The sequence below is a fragment of the Taudactylus pleione genome, unplaced genomic scaffold, assembly GCF_031769625.1.
Source record: "Taudactylus pleione unplaced genomic scaffold, aTauple2 ptg000021l, whole genome shotgun sequence".
NCBI classification, from domain to species: Eukaryota; Metazoa; Chordata; class Amphibia; order Anura; family Myobatrachidae; genus Taudactylus; species Taudactylus pleione.
The window spans coordinates 18814406-18833981 of NW_028284423.1; the positions used below are offsets into that span (position 1 = coordinate 18814406).

Sequence of the window (19576 nt, forward strand, 5' to 3'; positions counted from 1 at the left end):
GAATTATTTCCCAGGTGAAGAAAAATCCCTTCACAACAGTTGGCCAAATCAAGAACACTCTCCAGGAGGTAGGTGAATATGTGTCAAAGTCAACAATCAAGAGAAGACTTCACAAGAGTGAATATAGAGGGGTCACCACAAGATGTAAACCATTGGTGAGCCTCAAAAACAGGACCAGATTAGTTTGCCAAACAACATCTAAAAAAGCCATTACAGTTCTGGAACAACATCCTATGGACAGATGAGACAAAGATCAACTTGTACCAGAGTGATGGGAAGAGAAGAGTATGGAGAAGGAAAGTAACTGCTCATGATCCAAAACATACCACCTCACCTCATTAGTGAAGCATGGTGGTGGTAGTGTCATGGCCTGGGCATGTATGGCTGCCAATGGAACTGGTTCCCTTGTATTTTTTAATGATGTGACTGCTGACAAAATCAGCAGAATGAATTCTGAAGTGTTTTTGGGCAATATTATATGCTCATATTCAGTCAAATGCTTCAGAACTCATTGGACAGCGCTTCACAGTGCAGATGGACAATGACCTGAAGCATACTGCAAAAGCAACCAAAGAGTTTTTTAAGGCTAAAAAGTGGAATGTTATGCAATGGCCAAGTCAATCCCCTGACCTGAATGCGATTGAGCATGCATTTCACTTGATGAAGACAAAACTGAAGGGAAAATGCCCCAAGAACAAGCAGGAACTGAAGACATTTGCAGTAGAGGCCTGGCAGAGCATCACCAGGGATGAAACCCAGCGTCTGGTGATGTCTATGCATTCCAGACTTCAGGCTGTAATTGCCTGCAAAGGATTTGCAACAAAGTATTAAAAAGTGATAGTTAGATTTAGGATTGTTTAGTTTGTCCCATTACTTTTGGCCCCTTAAAAAGTGGGAGGCACATATAGAAACCGTTGTAATTCCTACACCTGATTTGGATGTAATTACCCTCAAATTAAATCTGAAAGTCTGCAGTTAAAGCACATCTTGTTTGTCTCATTTCAAAGCCTTTGTGGTGGTGAATAGAGGCCAAAATATGAAAATTCTGTCAATGTCCCAATATTTATGCACCTGACTGTACATCTATCCTCCGTGCACTACAAGCTGTGTTACACATAACGCATGAGCGATGTGTGACTCTGTAGTGCTGCACGTCTTTTGTTGCGACTTTTTAACCTTCAAATGCCTCTTGTTCGCACAGGAATGCAAATAAAACGCACAAGCAGCTTCTGCTGCTTAAAATTATATGCTGTATGCCTATATTCTGTGTGCAACTGCGGGTGTATCTGCATGCGAATGCTACGTTAGGGTCAGCGGCTGTAAAAAGTCGTACCAAAAAAGACACTCAGCGGTATCGAGTCACGCCATGGCATGGCGCGACTAGAAGGGCTGTTTAACATGCAAGGGGGCTAGATGTATTTGGACACATTTCTATACTCTACAGAGCCTACTAAATGTTTCCATGACACTATAAATTCAATACAGACCATCATAACAAATATCATAATTTTTAAGGGCTGTGCTATAACCCAATTTTGGGATGCCCCAAATTACAAGGCTTTGAGAAGCAGGTTTTCCATTTTGTAAAAGATGATGCTTATCAGGCATAGGCAACATGTAGCACTCTAGCTGCTGTGAAGCTACATGTTCAAGTATGCAGTCAGTTTTGTAATTCCAGGATTCTAGATTGAAAAAAAAAAAAAATCCCAATCCCGGGATACCCTGGATTGAATTGTACAAAGATATCCTTTCTTCCACTCTACTGCCCTTTTACCTTCCAACCTCCGTGCTTTTAATCCTGTTATACTCGGGATTTAATTATTATAATTCTGGGGATTTTTAGGACTCAAAAACATCCGGAAATTGGCTTCCCCAGTCTTGACTCTGAGGGATGCAGCATATTTACATATATTAAAGAGCAATTCCAAAACCGAAAATCTGGAGCTGGGTAGAATGCCACGTTTTAACCCATCTCCATAGTTTACTTGCCTGTAGTCCAGCAGTTATGAGATACAATGGTTCCTGCTTCATAGTGTTGGGAACCAACAAAATGCTACCTGTTAGACTGTTAGCAATGTGTAAGAACCAGGAGAGCAGTTGGGGGCAGGATGTTTGGAACCTAACATTCTTTGTGAACACTGCTCCACAGGTAGTAAAACTTTGGGGAGAGGGCTCTGACTACATCAAGTTAACGAAGAAAACGCCCTTCTTGTGGAGCCCAACAACAGTCTAAATCTGCAATCACAATATCCTGATTAATATAAGTAGGAGACACTGCCCTTGCACTATGTGTTCTGGTAGAAAGAAAGGGTGAACCAAATACCTCTGAATGAGATGACCAGTACCTGGGGTGAAGACCATGTCTGCTACCCCAGTTGTCTATGACTGAAATGAAAACTGCCATGACGGTTGGAACATATTTCTGCAGGTTTCTCTCATGGTGAGAGGACTCTCTTCCCCCCCCCCACCTGGTGGTTTCGATATGCCACTACCATGGCATTGTCTGACTGGTATCCTCTTACTAAATGCCCCCATACATCTGTGATGAAGTGGGGCAATTTTGAGTTTTACAGATGATCGTCCCCCAAAAAACCCCAGCATAAATGTATGATCAAAAAGTGATCATAATCACTAAATCAGGTTGTCCAACATGTTAAATTTCACTGATCAATGGGTGCTGTAGATTGTTAATGTACGGAGATGATCAGCCAATTTGCAAACTGTTACTAGTAAAATGAGAAGCCTTTTAAAATTGGCAGATCAGTGATTTGCTGGAAATGGTGTGGAAATCATTGAAAAATATCTGTAATGTACAGGTACAGATTGGTGGATTAGAGAATGTTTAAATCAGGGGTGAGGGGGAAATCACAATCTGGGAATTGCTTTTTTTTTTTTTTTTTTTAAGATTGCTGATGTATGGGAACCTTCAGGCATAAAACATCACATTTATCTTCAATACATTAAAAAGAAATCTTGATTTCTCCGGGACCAACAAACCCGACGAACAAACCTGAAGCCTGACTGTTCCCCAGTTACAAAGCTGGCATCTACTGTCACCAGCATCCAATCCAAACTGTTGAAGGGCTGCCCAAAATGAAGGATATTTACCCACAACCACCAAAAGGAGTGAGTGACATACTTGTGTCGAAAGACTGAAGATCTCACTGCACAGAAGATAGTGAAGTTTGTTCCATTACAATATGATTTGGAAATGGAACTCATTTGAAATAAACTGTACAAACTGGACCGCCTCAAAGATCAATGCCATCTTTTCCAAGTCTATCATGCGAAAATCAGACATCTGTTAATAAGCAAGGTCTCTCTTGTCCTTCTGCAGATACATTTGGGATCCATGCGGTGTCCACAACATGGGTCTGAAGCAAAGATGGGCAAGGTAAGAAATTAAACCATGGCCCTTTATGAACACTTGCAATAAAACCAAATAGAAGTGACATAAATTAGTAATCCCCAAGACAAGATAGCTATATTAGGCTTCCCACATCATATGTTCCCTGATGTCCATAGACACACCTGAGACATGAATAGTATTGATGGAATTCAAATTCAGAAAGACGAAGAGGAAGAGACTGGAGTAAAACTTAAATTTTCGGTACTGGAATGACAACCCTTGAGGGTAAGGACTGAGGGCCTGATGCAGACGTGGACTCAGTGGCGTTGTTTACGCAGTTGTGGGATTATCTGTGGTCTGCAAATGCATCAGAGTCTCACTGCACGTGTCGACTTTCATCACCGCCCACGGTTGCAGTGGGAATTTGCCCGCAGTGTGATTGACAGTCAGGGAGCATTTGGGGGAGGTAACAGGGGAGTGGCGGCTCAAACGCAGGTGTGTCACGACTGTTTTCAGGGCTCATTTCAGCCTGTGACTACGGTCCCATGCGCAGTACAAATAGTGGTGGCATCTCAGTTCCCACAGCCATTCTGCACGACCATAGGGTTACTCAGAAGAAGATTATCGACTGATCTGCAACCGATGCGATGTCAGCTGCTGCATACAAATTTACAGCAGAGGTGGCATTAGCGTCCATCTTTGAATCAGGCCCTGAATGACATCCCACATAGCAAAATGGGTTACCTTGTCCTGTGGTGAAAAACTGTCTGGGAGGGAAGTCCCTGTGACATATCTCCACATACATCTATCCTCCATGCGCTTCAAGTCGCGCCACACATAACTCGGGAGCTCTGTGTGCCTTGGTAGTGCAACTTTTTACCTGCAAATGCGTCTTATTTCCACAGTGACACGAATAGATATCATTTTAATCAGCAGAAGCTGCTTGTGCTATGTGTCATGCCTATGTTCTCTGCATCTGTGGGTGTATCTGTATGAAACGCTACTTTACAGTGTCAGTGGCTATAACACTGTAACGTAGCGTTTTGCATGCACCACATCCACAGTGGTTAAAAAGGGACAGATTTTGACCTATTCCAAGTTTTGAGAATCAGCAGACACTCCAGTTTGTGTAAAGAAGAGCGATCTGCAAGTACCATGACAAAATTGTGAACTCAAGCTGGATCCTCCTGGGGCTGCCATGAAACCATATTGTACTGGCCAATCAAATTCCTGGGATTTAGACACCAGCTGAACAATATGAGCAATGGAGACAATTATGGACCTGGCTCAGCTTGATTCAGCTAGCACAGATGTAGCACACGCTGGCATGGGCGACAACTCATCTGCAGGCTGCACAAATGGATGCAGCACCTAGTTGTCCCACTACCAATTTAGACTGACAGCTGGAGCAGATAGCACCTTAAGGGCCATATTCAATTAGAGGCGAAAAGTCCGGGGCCAGACTTTTCACCATCATCGCACGTTTTCCTGGGAATAAAGTATCGGGCGCGTGCCCGCGTATCCCCGCATTCAATTAGGATTCAGCGAAAACGGGACCCGGCAGAAAGGGAAGTAGCGAAAAGTCCTGTCACTTTTTGGGGAAATCAGCCTGTCACCCCCCAAAAGATGTACTAACATGGGGGATCACTATGGGTACCCCCGAAAAGCCCTGCTAAAGGCATTTAGGGTTTTTAAACGGTGTCGGCAGGTGCTTAAATGCATCTTTAACAAAGTGGTGAAGAATATCATTTATCAATTTAAAAAAAAAAAAAAGAAAACAACTAGTCCCATCAAATTTGGGGTACATGAATATGGATGCAAGCATATTTTTAAGTCCCTAAAGTGAACTTTTAAAAATAATTAAAAATCCACCTGCCGCAACCAACCGCATTCTAAAAAACACCTGCCGCATACTTGGGGATCCCCCCTGAGTCGATTTCGCTAGTTTATAAGTCTGTCCCCCAACTTTTTTTTTTTTGCCCCCAAAATTCAAGTAAATTGTTTGGGGTATCCTGTTGAACATTTTTTTTTTTTTTTTTTTTTTTTTTTACACAGAATACCTTTAGGGGACATTGCAAGGGGTGCAGGTACTTTTTTTTTTCTACTTTGTACCCCCAAAACACCAATTCTGCACTTTTTATCGCCACCTAATCATTGGTGAAAAGTTATCCCCAATTTTTGCCAAAGACTTTTCGCACCTGTGAAAAGTCTTTGAAATTGATTATGGGGAAAAGTAAAAATGGCGAAAATTACATCATCAGTGATTAATTATCGCCAATAATGGCTTTTCGCACCCTAAATGAATATGGCCCTTAATATGAATTTGGATTCCCCCTTCCCAGCCTGAGATCAGAAAAATAGCAGACAGCCACGGAACAAAAGAACACAAATCAGAAAAATTAAAGCAAACATACAAAACAACCCACACACAGCCCAGTAAATCTGAGGAAACAAACAACTAATTCGCAGAAAACAAAAAACAGTGTGTTAAGGAAAAACCCAAATGTTTACTATCTGCTATGCCTTGTTTTCTGGATATGACAAGGTCCTTTACGGGTCTAAAAGGGACCTACCCACTAGCAGCCATGAAAACGACTGCACGATTACGACATTGTAATCGTGCAGTCGTTTAGCAGTCTGTGATGAGCCTGCACTGAACGAGCAGTCGTTCAGTACAGGCTCATCCATCATCTGCAAACATTAAATAGATATGGACCACAGAGAAATGACTGGTCCATGCTTCTCAGAGTCTGCATTGAGTTCATACTGCAGGAAATGCTTGAAGTGAAGTATAAATATTTAAAGAATGTGTTCCAGAATGTAAACATTGAAGAATACTCAGTTCAAGAAAAAGTCTTTGAAGAGTCATACCCTTGTTTAAAACCGACATTGTATTAGATTCCAGAATATATTTCAGATTTAATAAAAATACTAATGTTAAGATTATGCCTCTAGCCCTGCAGCCACTAAATGACCCTGATCTGCATTAGCAACAATCATTACTCTACAGGTAGATAGGACAGCCTGTTATTGCACTATAATAGGTGTTGTCATGGCTTCAGAATATATTAGCCAATGTTTTACTTTAACCATGCAAATTTCCAGTTGGACAAACAGAAGGTTACATGCAGGGGTTTTACAAGGGTCACTAAAAAAGCTGGAATAAGTAGGAGGGCATTGAGACATATTTGCATAAGCAGAAATGTATTCTACTCCCACTTATTTTGCGATTTGGAAAATACCTTTATTGTCCTTTGTGTATTCACAGTTTATGAAAACATACAATACTTACCATAGAACTACTTCTCTATGTCTACTGTATGTAAAAAGTCCCGAAAACATTTATGTGGTGCATTGTCCTCGAAATAATTTGTAATGTATTATTTATTTTATGCTTGCAGTCTCTGGATTTCATGCAGTCAGATTTGGTACAGCAGGGTTAAGAAGTTTGCCGAGTGTGTGAAAACATTGGTCAATGTATTTCTGGGGCACATACAACTGGATGTGTATTGTCTCACAAACTGGTTGTTTTGGGACTAATCCATATGAGCAGTATGTAGTTAATGCAAATGCTAACTATCAATAGATGAACTAACTTTAGATAGAAATTGGAGTTTAGCTGCTGAATAACGTAAGTGTGTGACTGTAATTTCTATACATGTGCATTCTTCATTTTATATTTATTAATTCTACCCAAGAATCCTTCTGGGCTTTTTCGATTTCTCTGGTGCTTTCCTTAACAGAGATGTATAAAATGCAGATTATGTTTAATCCAAGCCCTCTGCAGTACAAATACGTGTAAGATGTTTATAAGGGTAGACGAGTGTGCTAAATATAGATCACAGGCAATTTGATCTTACAGAATTACCGCGTTAGTAGCCTTGGCTGGCACTTTTAGTTGTGAGACACTGTGCAGACCTCACTGTCCCATACATTTGTGACAGCCGAGAGAGGTGAAATGAGGTAGAGACCGTTTACATTTGAACAAGAGTACAATGTTGTTTAGATGGTAGGGGAAAAAAAAAAAAAAAAGAGGTACAGTAAACAGATGCAATTACCATGGTGAACAAAGAGTGAACTAGACTGAAAGCTAACAGAACTAAAAGCTACAGGCTGGGGTTCTACAAATATTTAATATCATTGAAGCAGATTCAGAGCCTTTGATAGGAAATGTTCTATAGCCACCATTGTCGGACTTTGTATTTGCAGTCCAGTTTATATCAAAAATACATATATTTGGCGTGCCCCAAAATAAACCAGATTTAGAGTAAAGTGTTCCAATCCTTTGGATATAGAGAAGATGGCTATTGTGTGGTATGCAAGCATTATTATTTAGGTAAAAAAAACAAACAAAAAAAAACTAATTTAAGCATGAAAGTAGGGGGTATATATAGCACCCCTTGTCTCCATATGTCCACATTGTAAAATTACCACCACCTCCCCCCTAGTTGTAATAGAACACCTATTGGTTTTACCCACTCATGCCATGTGCATAGGTTCCCACTGATGAATAGCGCCCGCTGACCAAAGTGGCAATAAGCTCCCTTTGTCAATAGATTTGTCTACTCCTCAGTGGTAATATTTCACTTTGAGGCATTTACCCAACCATCCTCTCAGTGGGCATAAATACCAGCAGTGGACAAAGATCACTCATGACGCAGAGCGCTGAGCATGTGGACTAAGCGGTTTTCTGCAATTGAATTTAACTTTGCTATCCGGCGCATGCCTGGAGGAGGAAATCCGTTCTACCTTCTGCACATGATTTTGTTTTAAAACATCGGGGGATGGAGGATATTAAGTCAGTAAAAGATAATTTGGCTGTGGTCGCCATTTACTTTTATTTTCCTTTAATAAAGAAAGTTCTGCAGAATATAGATTTTTCTGTACAGCATTTAGTTACGGTCTTATTTTGTCCTGACTAGTAATGTAAATTTTTAATTTTTTTTTGGGGGGGGGGGGATGTTAGGGGCAGGGGCTTGAAACCTGGGCTGAGCTAGACATAATATTTAACTGATTAAAAGTCATGTAAAACAGAAATAAACTCTCTCACCCGATCTACCGTAATGCCAAATATACTAGCATCCTTTGCCTTTTTGTTCTTGCATAACCGCAATGCAATATGATCAGACTATGGGAGTAATATAATAGGGTACGAGTTTATAAAAGTGCACATTTTCCTGCGATTTTGGTATAAGATTTACAGCATAGACTTTTTTGAATGGAAAACCAGGTTTATTTTCCTTTTAAATAAATCTGACACTTTTATGATACAGAAAAAGTTTAAAATAAATAAATAAATTTGACACTTTAGATTTTGAGGTAAATTCACCTTTCAAAAAACAACAACTTGTACTCCATTAGATTTCACCGGTCAGGTAGGGGATGCCGGCGCTTGTGATCCCGACAGGGTTAGGATACAGACACCCGTCGATCGGTATTTCACCCCTTCTCCCACCCCTCCTTCGTGCCCAAATCTAACTTCCCCCTCCCCGCACCCTAAACCTATCCCTCCCCCCTAGTGCCTAACCCTCCACCTAACCCCACTACTTACCTTCGAGATGCTGGCGGTTGGCATGCCAGCATTGTAAGTGCTGGCATCCACTTTGCTGGGATATTGACCACATCCCAGATTCCACCATATAACTGTACAATTCTACTGCGTGCAAGTTTGTGTGTTGCCGTCTTATGGGGAAAGCAGTGATTGAAAGCGCAGAGAGGGACTGATATAGTTGGTCTCAGCAAGACCACCGTCCTCTTTCATAGTACATTTGGTTATTTAAACATTGAGATAAATGTTATCACCACAACTGCACACTATACTGAAACAAGTTTTTTTTTTTTTTTCCAGTTTTCACAGATTATAAAACAGACACGCACACACACACAGTAGTGTCAAATAAGGATTTGTATAAATTGTTTGTGTCTTAAAATAATATATATCTTTTATTGAAATCACTTATACCTCACTTAGCACCAGAGGCACAGTTGGAAGTAAATCAGTTGTATTTTGTGATGATGTGACTGTATGTGTACGCTTATACCTCCTTCTGCTACATGGGAAGTTTCTGTCCTCCCTGAGCTCACCTTAGGACAGCTGCGCTACGGTTTGACAGGTGTACCGCCCCAGCCAGAATCCCCACCTGCCACGGTCGGCAGAGTGGGTCACGTGCCAGCCGGGTGAAGGGCCGGGCTACTGGAGCCAGAAGAGAGCCTGCTCAGGCCCCTCCCTTCCCCCCGCGTGTAGTCATCACGGTCAACTAGCACCTGCTCTATACTAGGTGCAAAACATATGCCACTAAAAAGGTGAATTTTCATTCCATAGGAAGCATTTGTGTAAATGCGCCCTCACAGAATTTTGTCTAACCCTAAGTCACCCCCCGGGTGCCCTAAAACTAACCCCCACGCGGCTGTCCGCTCGCGATGCCCGGCATCCCTTCGATCGGGATGCCGGGCGCCGGCGTCGGGTAAATGTCAGGCGTCTACATCTAGACACCCGGCATTTCACCCTCGCCGGGATATGACAGTCGGGAAGCCGGCTGTCGGTATTAAGGCAGCCAGCTTCCAGATTGTATACCTTCTATACTGCTCACAAGTTTGAGATAAACTTTCCATACACATTTTACTGTATACATTTGAAACTGCATGGTTCCTCCTGTGTTCTGATATTTACAGGCTACATCCTTATGGCAATAATACTCCACTGCATCAACAGGGGAATCGCCACCACATCAGATAAGCCTGCTACTATTTATTCACATGCTGGTGACTATTAACGGCACCTATTATAAAAATGACACCATTTTGCAGTTTGTCATAATATTTTTACTTCTTACTTTTGGATGTGGCTGGCAGCAAAAGGAGACAGAGATGAATGAAAGTCAGATTTTCATACACTTATGCACCGGAGCCGAGCATACAAATCAACGAGCGATTCAGAGTTGTAAATAACTCAGTCGAATCTCCAGTTGTGGTTGAAGGGGTGTTACAGGACGTTTGAACATATGCAAAGTTCAGCAAGGACGTGGAAAGTTGCAGGTATGGGAAGATACGTCGGTTTTCAGATAAATTTCTAGCACCAAGGGTAAGGTTGGTGCAAGTGTGCACTGATAATGATAACGGCTACGAAACCAAGTGTTTGGATAGGGGTAGTGCGGCAACATTGGTTCATACAGGTGCAAACTCACAATTCTACATGCGTACACAACTGCATTCAACTCCAGGGTTTCTACTATTGTTTGTATCCTCCTCCCAGGTATAGTAACAGCAGTTATGGGCGATCCACCTTCTGCTGTTGTTGGCTTCTCTTCTTGCTGGACTGTGAAGTCCTGCAAGAAGTAGTTTTATACAGTATACAACAACAACAACACACACACACACACACACACACTATAGTGATGCCTGAAAGTTTGTTAGCCCTTCAGAAAGTTCTATATTGCTGCTGAAATTTGGCCTAAAACTGCCTTTTCACACAAGTCCTAAAAGTAGATAAGGAGAACCAAATCAAACAAAGGAGACAGAAAAATTAGACATGTTCATTTTTTTTATTGAGGAAAATGATCCAATATAACTTATCTTTCAGTTTTAGGCCAAATTTCATCTGAAATGTAGAAAACTCTGAAGGGTTCACAAACTTTCAACCACCACTGAATATACACACATACATGCATGTATGTATATAGGGACACATGGGGGAGGGGTTGCTATTACTAAGAGGGTGGGTACTTATGGACACTGGTGGGAGGGAGGGATCTGCCACTGGGGATCCCTTTCCACTAGGGAGGCAGGGAAAATACCAGCGAGGACCTACTGCCCTTGGGGAATCTGTTAACACTTGGGCAGTGGGAGGTACAATTACAATGGCAGCCTATAGAGATGGTGGTATGAAAGATTCCACAAAAATATTTTTTTCAATAAAATCTTTAAATACATTTTCAATCCATTCTAAATTTAATTAAACAAGAAAATGAAAAAATAAACAATTTTTAAACTTGGAAGGGGGGGAAATTAGCCAGTTCAGTGGTTAAAGCAAGGTTTGTCTTTAATAATATTGCCCCTTTAAATCCAGTGGCCAAAACCACCAAAAATGCAATGAAAAACATTAATGCAATGAAAAACTTTTCTTGACAACTGTATACCTGTCAATCCAAAGTCAACTTACTTCAAATGGCATGTAATGTTGCAGCTCCTCAACACGTGTTCATGCTCTTTTGATGGTCTACCGACACTGACCAATCACCATGACTTTCATTCTAAGCTCTAAAAGAAAAACAAACACACTTCATAAACAGAACTGCACACTGAAAGTGTAACCCAGACACAATAAAAGCAAAAGATTTAAAAGCTGTAGAAATAAAAAATTATTATAAATTCAAACTGTTATATTACATATGATCATACATGAAAATGAGCAAGTGTGAGTAGAGGCATGAAGGCACCGAGTCATTCTCTAATAAGTCTAAAGGTAAAACATTATGGACCCGATTCGGAGTCAGATGCAAAGCTGCTGCAAGAGCCACACTCACTACTTTATGCTAATACGAGTGTCCATACGGCTTCATGTACTGATTTCAGTCCACGGCCATCATCATTAGTATCGGCACTTACACCTACGCCATGCTAGGTGCAAAAGATCCGCCAGAAACAGGCATCCCGACAGCATACGTGCGATCATAATACCACGGAACTCTGGCTACATGCCCACGACACGGATCTCTTCTGTACGTTCGCATGGTAGGCCCAGTTACCACCCTGAAAAGCTCATTTCAAGGACAAAGACAACTGGTGGCACATGGAGCCTCTGCCAAGGTGAGTATGCATGGTATAGTGCATGTGCACGCCATCTATTCAGAGAGGGGAGAGCTTGGGGGCAGTTCAGCATGCTGGGCACGCCCCCAATAGTGATGAAAAGGGGACGTGTCTTAAAGACATGGCTCCATTCCTTGTGGCCACGCCCCCTTTTCTACAGTCCAGCCCCCTACCCCACGCCGGACCTAGAGTGATCACTAAATAATTAAAGATGATATCGCCAGATGAGTCTGCTTTTGGACTTACATGCAAATCAGAATCAGATCCTATGTAGGAAAGATTTAAATAAATAGGCTGCATTACTTTGATTCAAAGTAAAAGCAACATGATTCATTTACAACGTCTTCATGAAATAAAATGCCTATGTTACAACTCCACAGAAAAGGTATAATATCACGTAATTGGGTGTTTTACTGACTGAACTCCTCAATCTCAATGACAACAATGCAATAAATACAGATGGGAGCATGTAACTATTGAACCAAACATTTGACACTCGCTGCTCTACAATAAGTAAAAGAGAAATGGTATATGGGGGAACTTTTACTTCTGTGTACACAAGTATTTAGTATGCCTGGTGTCGGTTTTCTTGGTCTTGTTATACTGATGTATGACGGATAGGGGTAAATTTACTAAGCGCTGGTTTTTGTTGGTATTTCCCAGTAGTTTCGCAAACCCCAGATTTACTATAGAGAATCCAGTTTAAATGCTTGGACAACAGTTATTATTTTAGGGCTATATAAACGTTGCCTACATCATAAAAATTACCAATTAATGTTGCTGCTTTAATATAATCATTAACAAATATTACTCTTTAATGAGTTAATATTTTCCTCCCTATAATATTAATAAAATAATATTTCTCCAAAAAGTCCAATCAATGTTTTTGGCTTCCTTATTCAATACATAATTGTTACCTTTTATAAAAGTGTATTGTGATTCCTCTCCTGGAGAGCCAGATAAATGCAGTGAGTTTTTTTTTTAACGATACACCAGCAGTTTGGTCAATTGTAACCACAATGACCACAGCTTTCAAACCCCTTCAAAACCACTGAACAACGAATTGAGTGGTTTTCATGCTTCAAACTGCCTGCAAAGTCCATTGGTTTCAATCTCCCAGCAAACCTGCCACTTAGCAAATTTCCCCCCAGGTACTGTATCAGCGAATATCAACATCAGCCAGACATCACGAGCCTTAATCATGTTCTCCAGACATTTGAAGTGTACACATACCATTGGGCCTTGGGGTTAAAATGAAAGGGCAAGGTCAAGTTATTTTTATTCATGAAGGGAAAGAAGGCTCAATGCTTAAATTCTAAACCACGAGGAGTTTGTGTTTGCACTGGCATTTTTACTTGCACCAAAAAAAAAACACAAGAGCAATGCCAGTTGCGGTGCATACACACACACACAACGATTTTGTTACCAACGATTTTATGAACGATTTTCTGTCAGATTTTTTAAAGTGTAATGAACGATTTTTTTGAACTACAAACGATTTTTGCATATTCCCTTAATGAAAATTGTTGAGTTGACAAGTCTGAATGGACTACAAACGTGACCGTACATGAACGATTTGACTCAGAAAGTGAACGATTTTTTCAAACGATTATCGTTAAACGATATCGTTTAACGATAATTGTTCAAAAAATCATTGTGTGTGTATGCAGCTTTACCCTGCTTCAATAATATTTTCCTACTTATACTTCACATCAAAAGAATGATGGTTCAGGCAACATACCAACTGGCGGTAAGCTGCATATAATTAAGTAAAAACATGAATGAAATTGCATGGGTGACGTGTTTTCATTCACATTTTAACGATCTTCAGTTATTTTACCTGTGGACAGAACCCACAAAACGAACAGAAATTCAATGCCAGTAAAATGTGAGTGGGTATAGTAACATTAACAAATACTGATTTATATTGCCATGCCTATTTCCATTCACTATACAAGACAAGAGCACATCAGAGGATATGAATATTTAGGGTTTAAGGGGCCTATGTATCAAAGCTTGAGGATAGATAAAATTGTGAGAAAAAGTATTAACCAATCAGCTCCTAACTGTCATTTTTAAAACACAGCCTATAAAATGAAATTTAAGTTAGAAGCAGATTGGTTGGTGATTTATATCTCACATCAAGCTTTGATACATATGCCCCTATGTCAGTGTTGGCTAACCTTGACACTCCAGCTGTTATGGAACTACAGAACCCAGCATGCACTGCTACAGTTTTGCTATTAGGGCATGCTAAAACTGTGGCAGGGCATGCTGGGATATATAGTTCCACAACAGCTGGAGTGTCAAGGTTAGCCAACACTGCCCTATGTGTTTATTATGATAAGTTAACAGCTCACAGTGATCTATGTAAAGAGGTATTGGGTCTAATGCTGGCCATACAGCAGCACGATTGGCTGATTTCGACGAGTCGTACGATGAATCGTGTAGCAATCGTATATTTTTTTTAGTAGGATACGATCAGATGCGCACTCCCGCAGCTCCTAAAACGGATTGTATGATCAGATGTACAGCCCATATTATCCATCGTATCGTGTGCAGATCGTACTGTGTATTTTGTCCATGCGATGATGCATCGTGCATCCATTCATGTCATTTCAATGACTTTTCCCTGATGAGCGTGTGAGGCACACAATCGATCGTACAACAGATCATGTGCAGAGAAAAACAACAAATGGTTCCGTCGGGACTGCCAGGAAGCTCCGGGGAATCGTGAGGTGAATCTGATCTTATGCTGGTCGTGCAGGTGTATGGCCAGCATAAGAAAACCTAGAAAAGAGTCAGTGCTACTTTACAAAACCTTATACTGTAAGAGATACTACACATTTGCTTTCTGTTTTGCATCTTATCAGGTAACTCACATTCCTTTTATTTATTTTTGTCCCAAAGGTCAAGGTTTATTGTACAATGACTCCTTTTTATAGGCAGATACATGTCAGCAAGAGCTGTAGGTAGATAACGTAATTAACTACATATTTCTATATGTCAATAACCTAGGTATCCTTGCATAGTGGTATTGAGTAGTCGTATTGTCCAGATCTATGCGACCATTTGTTATTGTTCTTTTTATATCTTTGATGCCACAAGGCAGAGCTTCGCCATTCATAAACAAATGACAAGGCACAATGTGGGCTTAATTCAGAGTTACGAGCATAATAAAAAAGGAGCAAATAAGGAACGATTTGCATCTGAAACAATCCCTGTTGCAAAAGCATATTGATTTTGCATGCAGAGAATACAGCAAACAAATACTGGGTTGCTTTGTTTTTACACTGAAAAAACACTGAAATTTAGATTTAAGCTAGGACATGCTATTATCTACACTGATGGGTGAATTTACCAAAGGTCCATTGAAAACAGATAATCGGTGGGCTTTCCAAACACAAAATCTGCATACTTATCATCTGAAGGTAAATTTAGTCAATATAATCCATTGCGTATGATAAATGGTGCTCAAGCCAATCAGCTCCAAACTGTCATTTTCCAAACATAAGTCAGTTGGGAGCTAATTGGCTGGAGCACCATTATCATGCGCAGCGAGTTTTGTCATTCGTGAATGATATAACTCATTGATAAATGAGGCCCATAATCAAAGAAATTGTATCTACGGCTGTACCTTATGTTTATTTTATTGGTCTGCTGAACATAAACTTCACAGCAAAAAGCGAGATTCAACCGAATTGATTATACACTGTATATTAAATAAAAAATTGTTATAGGTTTTAGCAGAAATATTGGTGTTCCAATGTAAAAATGTAATCGAGAATGTATAAGCCGTTGAAGCATTCCTTAAAATCTTTACTGTGCAAAATACAGAAGATGATATTTTTTCCCATTATTTCATTAACCTACATTGAGCACAATCCATGTGGACAGCCTGTGTGCCATTAATCCATACCAGGATTTACAGTACATAAGCCTCTACTTAGATGAAGACTAGAGACAAACAAGCCTTCTCTCTCTGTGCTATGTGTTTCAGCCAATAGGCACAGGGCTACCTTTCATGTGGAAAAAATGCCTCAACACATTTCAGATAGTGGAATCATTTGCTTATTAAATATTGCACAAGTAGTGTCCTACTTTAAAAAGGTTTTCCAAGTTCAACCTTATTTGTATGTACACAATTTACTGTAACAGTTACTAAATTGTTTTGTCTTCTTTCCTTTTATTTTTTTCCCCACCCAAAACTTTATAATTACAGCAGCTTTATATTTTTTTTTGCTGTCCTTGAATATGGATAAAATTGTTCTGGGGATGAGAACATCCAATGGACACAGATGAGGAAAGCTGGGTACACACTATATGATGGATGTACCCAGCACTGGCACAACGGGATGAACAGATATAACGCGATGGCCGTACGTACTACAACTACATGGTCCGGTGTATGACTGCGTAATATATAGTTCCATGCTGCATTTAGCGGCATGGCGTCATTCATTGCATCGCTCCATCTGCTGTGCAGCACAACATACGGGACGATGCAATGAACGACCGGCGTGCACGTGTGATCCGATGTACATACTATATGATCCATGTGATATATCATTCTGATCCGCGTCGGAGCAGAGTATTGCAAGACAGATTGCATAGTGTGTATCCAGCTTAAGTCATGTACAAGGGAATGCAACATTTGGGGGGCAATTCAACAAAGTGAACCGCTTCCGAAACTTTGCAACCAGTATCTTCGCTAAGTTTCACCCCATAAATATGCGAGGTAAAATTACACAACACTGAAGAAAAGCAGAGAAATAAAGCAATACATTTCAGTGAAAACTGATAAAGGGAGCATATAGAAACATTAAACTCTACATTACCTAAAAGGAAGCCTATTTAATAGCTTGACATCAGATGTCACCGCCTCTAGGAGTATAGCATTGTTGCTTAACAGCTACGTACTTTTCTCATATCATTACTTAAGTGTTACAGTAAAGATATGTTGGGCCAAAAGGCAGCAGACGTGAGTAATACTAATATTAAAAAAAAAAAAAAAGTCAGTGGCAACAGTCCCACTTCAGACTACCCCTAGTAAATGGACACCTACGGTTCTAAAGGTCCCAACAAAGACGCCAAGTAATAAATCTGGTGTACTCATTACAGCTGAAGGAGTGTTCCTAGAGAATGACCTAGATTTAAGGAATGCTGAATGTAATGCAGGCGTCACATGGTCTATGCTATCATACCTACAAAAATGTAAAACTATGATGATATGAAAGAAAGGAATGATAACAATGACCTTCTGCACCAAATTATAAATAGATATTTTTCTCCAATGCCTGCAGAGGACAACAGCAAATTAGGAATTAGTCTTAGGTCTAAAATTAAATTATTCACTTATTTAAACACTGTCCAAGTGTATGTAAGCATTCATTAGTGCATGCAATTCAGGACCAGTTTCCACCTGAGGTTACTACAGAGCAGGAATAAATAGCGACAGGCCAAGTGATAACATAGTAGCCATCAGTCCATCATTTCTGAGGACTGTGCTGGATTTTTAAATGTTTGTTACTAGAGAAATCCATCCCTAGAAATTATCCTAAATTTTAATATTAGACTAGTTTACAGTTAAAACGCTCTTTTTCTATATATGATGCGTCATTCTTACCAAGTGTTCTTATTAAAGCTTTAATATATTATGTAAAATGAGTATTCCAAATACAAAAAGCATTCTGAGAAATACAGTGAAAATGGGGGATTGTAGCGTTTCACTGTTTATTAAAACAACTTAGAACATAACATGGGTGTATGAGGACATTAAAATGACCATGATTTACATGTCAAGTAAAATAAAAATGTAAGTCAGAGCAAGAGCTTTAAATACACTTTTTATCGAATGCCAGCACTATCAGCTTTCCTTTACATAAAGAAAAAAAAAAACACCAACACCACCCAGACCAACAAAGAACCCGCTTTGAACTACAGAGGAAGCAGCATACAAGAACTCTTTGAAATCACAGCTTTTACAACTGCCCTGCTGGCCAACACAATGAAGCCAATAATTCTGTGCTCCAGCTTTAAAACAGGGTTTGAAAATGTATCCAAAAATGATTAGCCAGTAATTTCGGAGAGAAAAATGACCCTCCTGTGCTGCCTGTGAGGTGCAATCCCAGGACAGTTGGGTAGCAGCATTGAGAACAGTTTTAAATTGACCAAATCTCTCCTGTGAGTTCCACAGTCTCACAGCAAATCAGAGTGTATCCCTCACCTGTGCCAGGAGCACCTCCGGTAGACTAGGCCTGACAAAATCCATTTGCCAGGTCACCACGGTGACTAGGATATACACCTTGGTAGTTACATTTTGCCAAACTCCAGATTAGAAGCCTAGCGGCATTGAGAAAATTACAGTTTTTTATGGAAACCATTACAAAGAGGAAGGAAGGAAGGAAGAATCATTACATAAAATTAAATAGACAGTGTAACAAACCAATGATATGGGGCAGGTAAGTTCCTTTACATAAAAGGGTTAAAATATACAGTTCTAAGGAGGAGTAAGCCATTTAAATTAAAGAAAATAAATACAGTAGAAATGGTTATATAGAACGCAAAGACCCCATTAAAAGTGGAATACTTGAAAAATGTACATAATATGCCATCATGTAACTTTTATGGGTGAATTATGATTCTGAATGTAAAATAGAAATTTCATGCTTTTTCTGTACTTATTCAGGCTTAACCAATTAACTGGCTCGTATTTTCTTCAGGATGTACCCAAAATAGTTTTGTAATAAAAAAAAAAAAAAAAAAGAAAAATGTTGGGGACATATGTAGCTAACAAACTCTACTAAGTTTAAGAAATGCAAAAAAATAAAAATATTAAAATAAAATGTAATATATACATACATATATACAGTCAGGTCCATAAATATTGGGACATTGACAGAATTTTCAGATTTTGGCCTCTATTCACCACCACAATGGCTTTTAAATGAAACAAACAAGATGTGCTTTAACTGCAGACTTTCAGATTTAATTTGAGGGTAATTACATCCAAATCAGGTGAACAGTGTAGGAATTACAACGGTTTCTATATGTGCCTCCCACTTTTTAAGGGGCCAAAAGTAATGGGACTATCAACTCAAAAGCTATTTCATGGACAGGTATGGCCTATTCCCTCGTTATTTCATTATCAATTAAGCAGGTAAAAGGTCTGTAGTTGATACTCGGTGTGACATTTGCATTTGGAATCAGTTGCTGTCAACTCTCAATATGAGATCCAAAGAGCTGTCACTATCAGTGAAGCAAGCCATCATTAGGCTGAAAAATCAAAACAAACCCATCAGAGAGATAGCAAAAACATTAGGTGTGGCCAAATCAACTGTTTGGAACATTCTTAAAAAGAAAGAATGCACGGGAGAGCTCAGCAACACCAAAAAGACCCGGAAAACAACTTTGGTGGATGAC

At 39.8% G+C, this 19576-nt stretch overlaps 1 protein-coding gene across 2 annotated transcripts in view; it reads right to left on the reverse strand.

Annotated features, from left to right (window-relative positions):
- The window catches only part of FBXO8 (F-box protein 8), a 54354-nt gene that overhangs the window by 29586 nt on the left and 5192 nt on the right, over window positions 1-19576 (reverse strand). For both annotated transcript variants that reach the window (XM_088448468.1, XM_088448467.1), the window contains exon 2: window positions 11508-11605. In XM_088448468.1, coding sequence (XP_088304594.1) covers window positions 11508-11519 — 12 coding nt within the window. In that variant the 5' untranslated portion in view covers window positions 11520-11605. The remainder of the gene's footprint in view (window positions 1-11507; window positions 11606-19576) is intronic.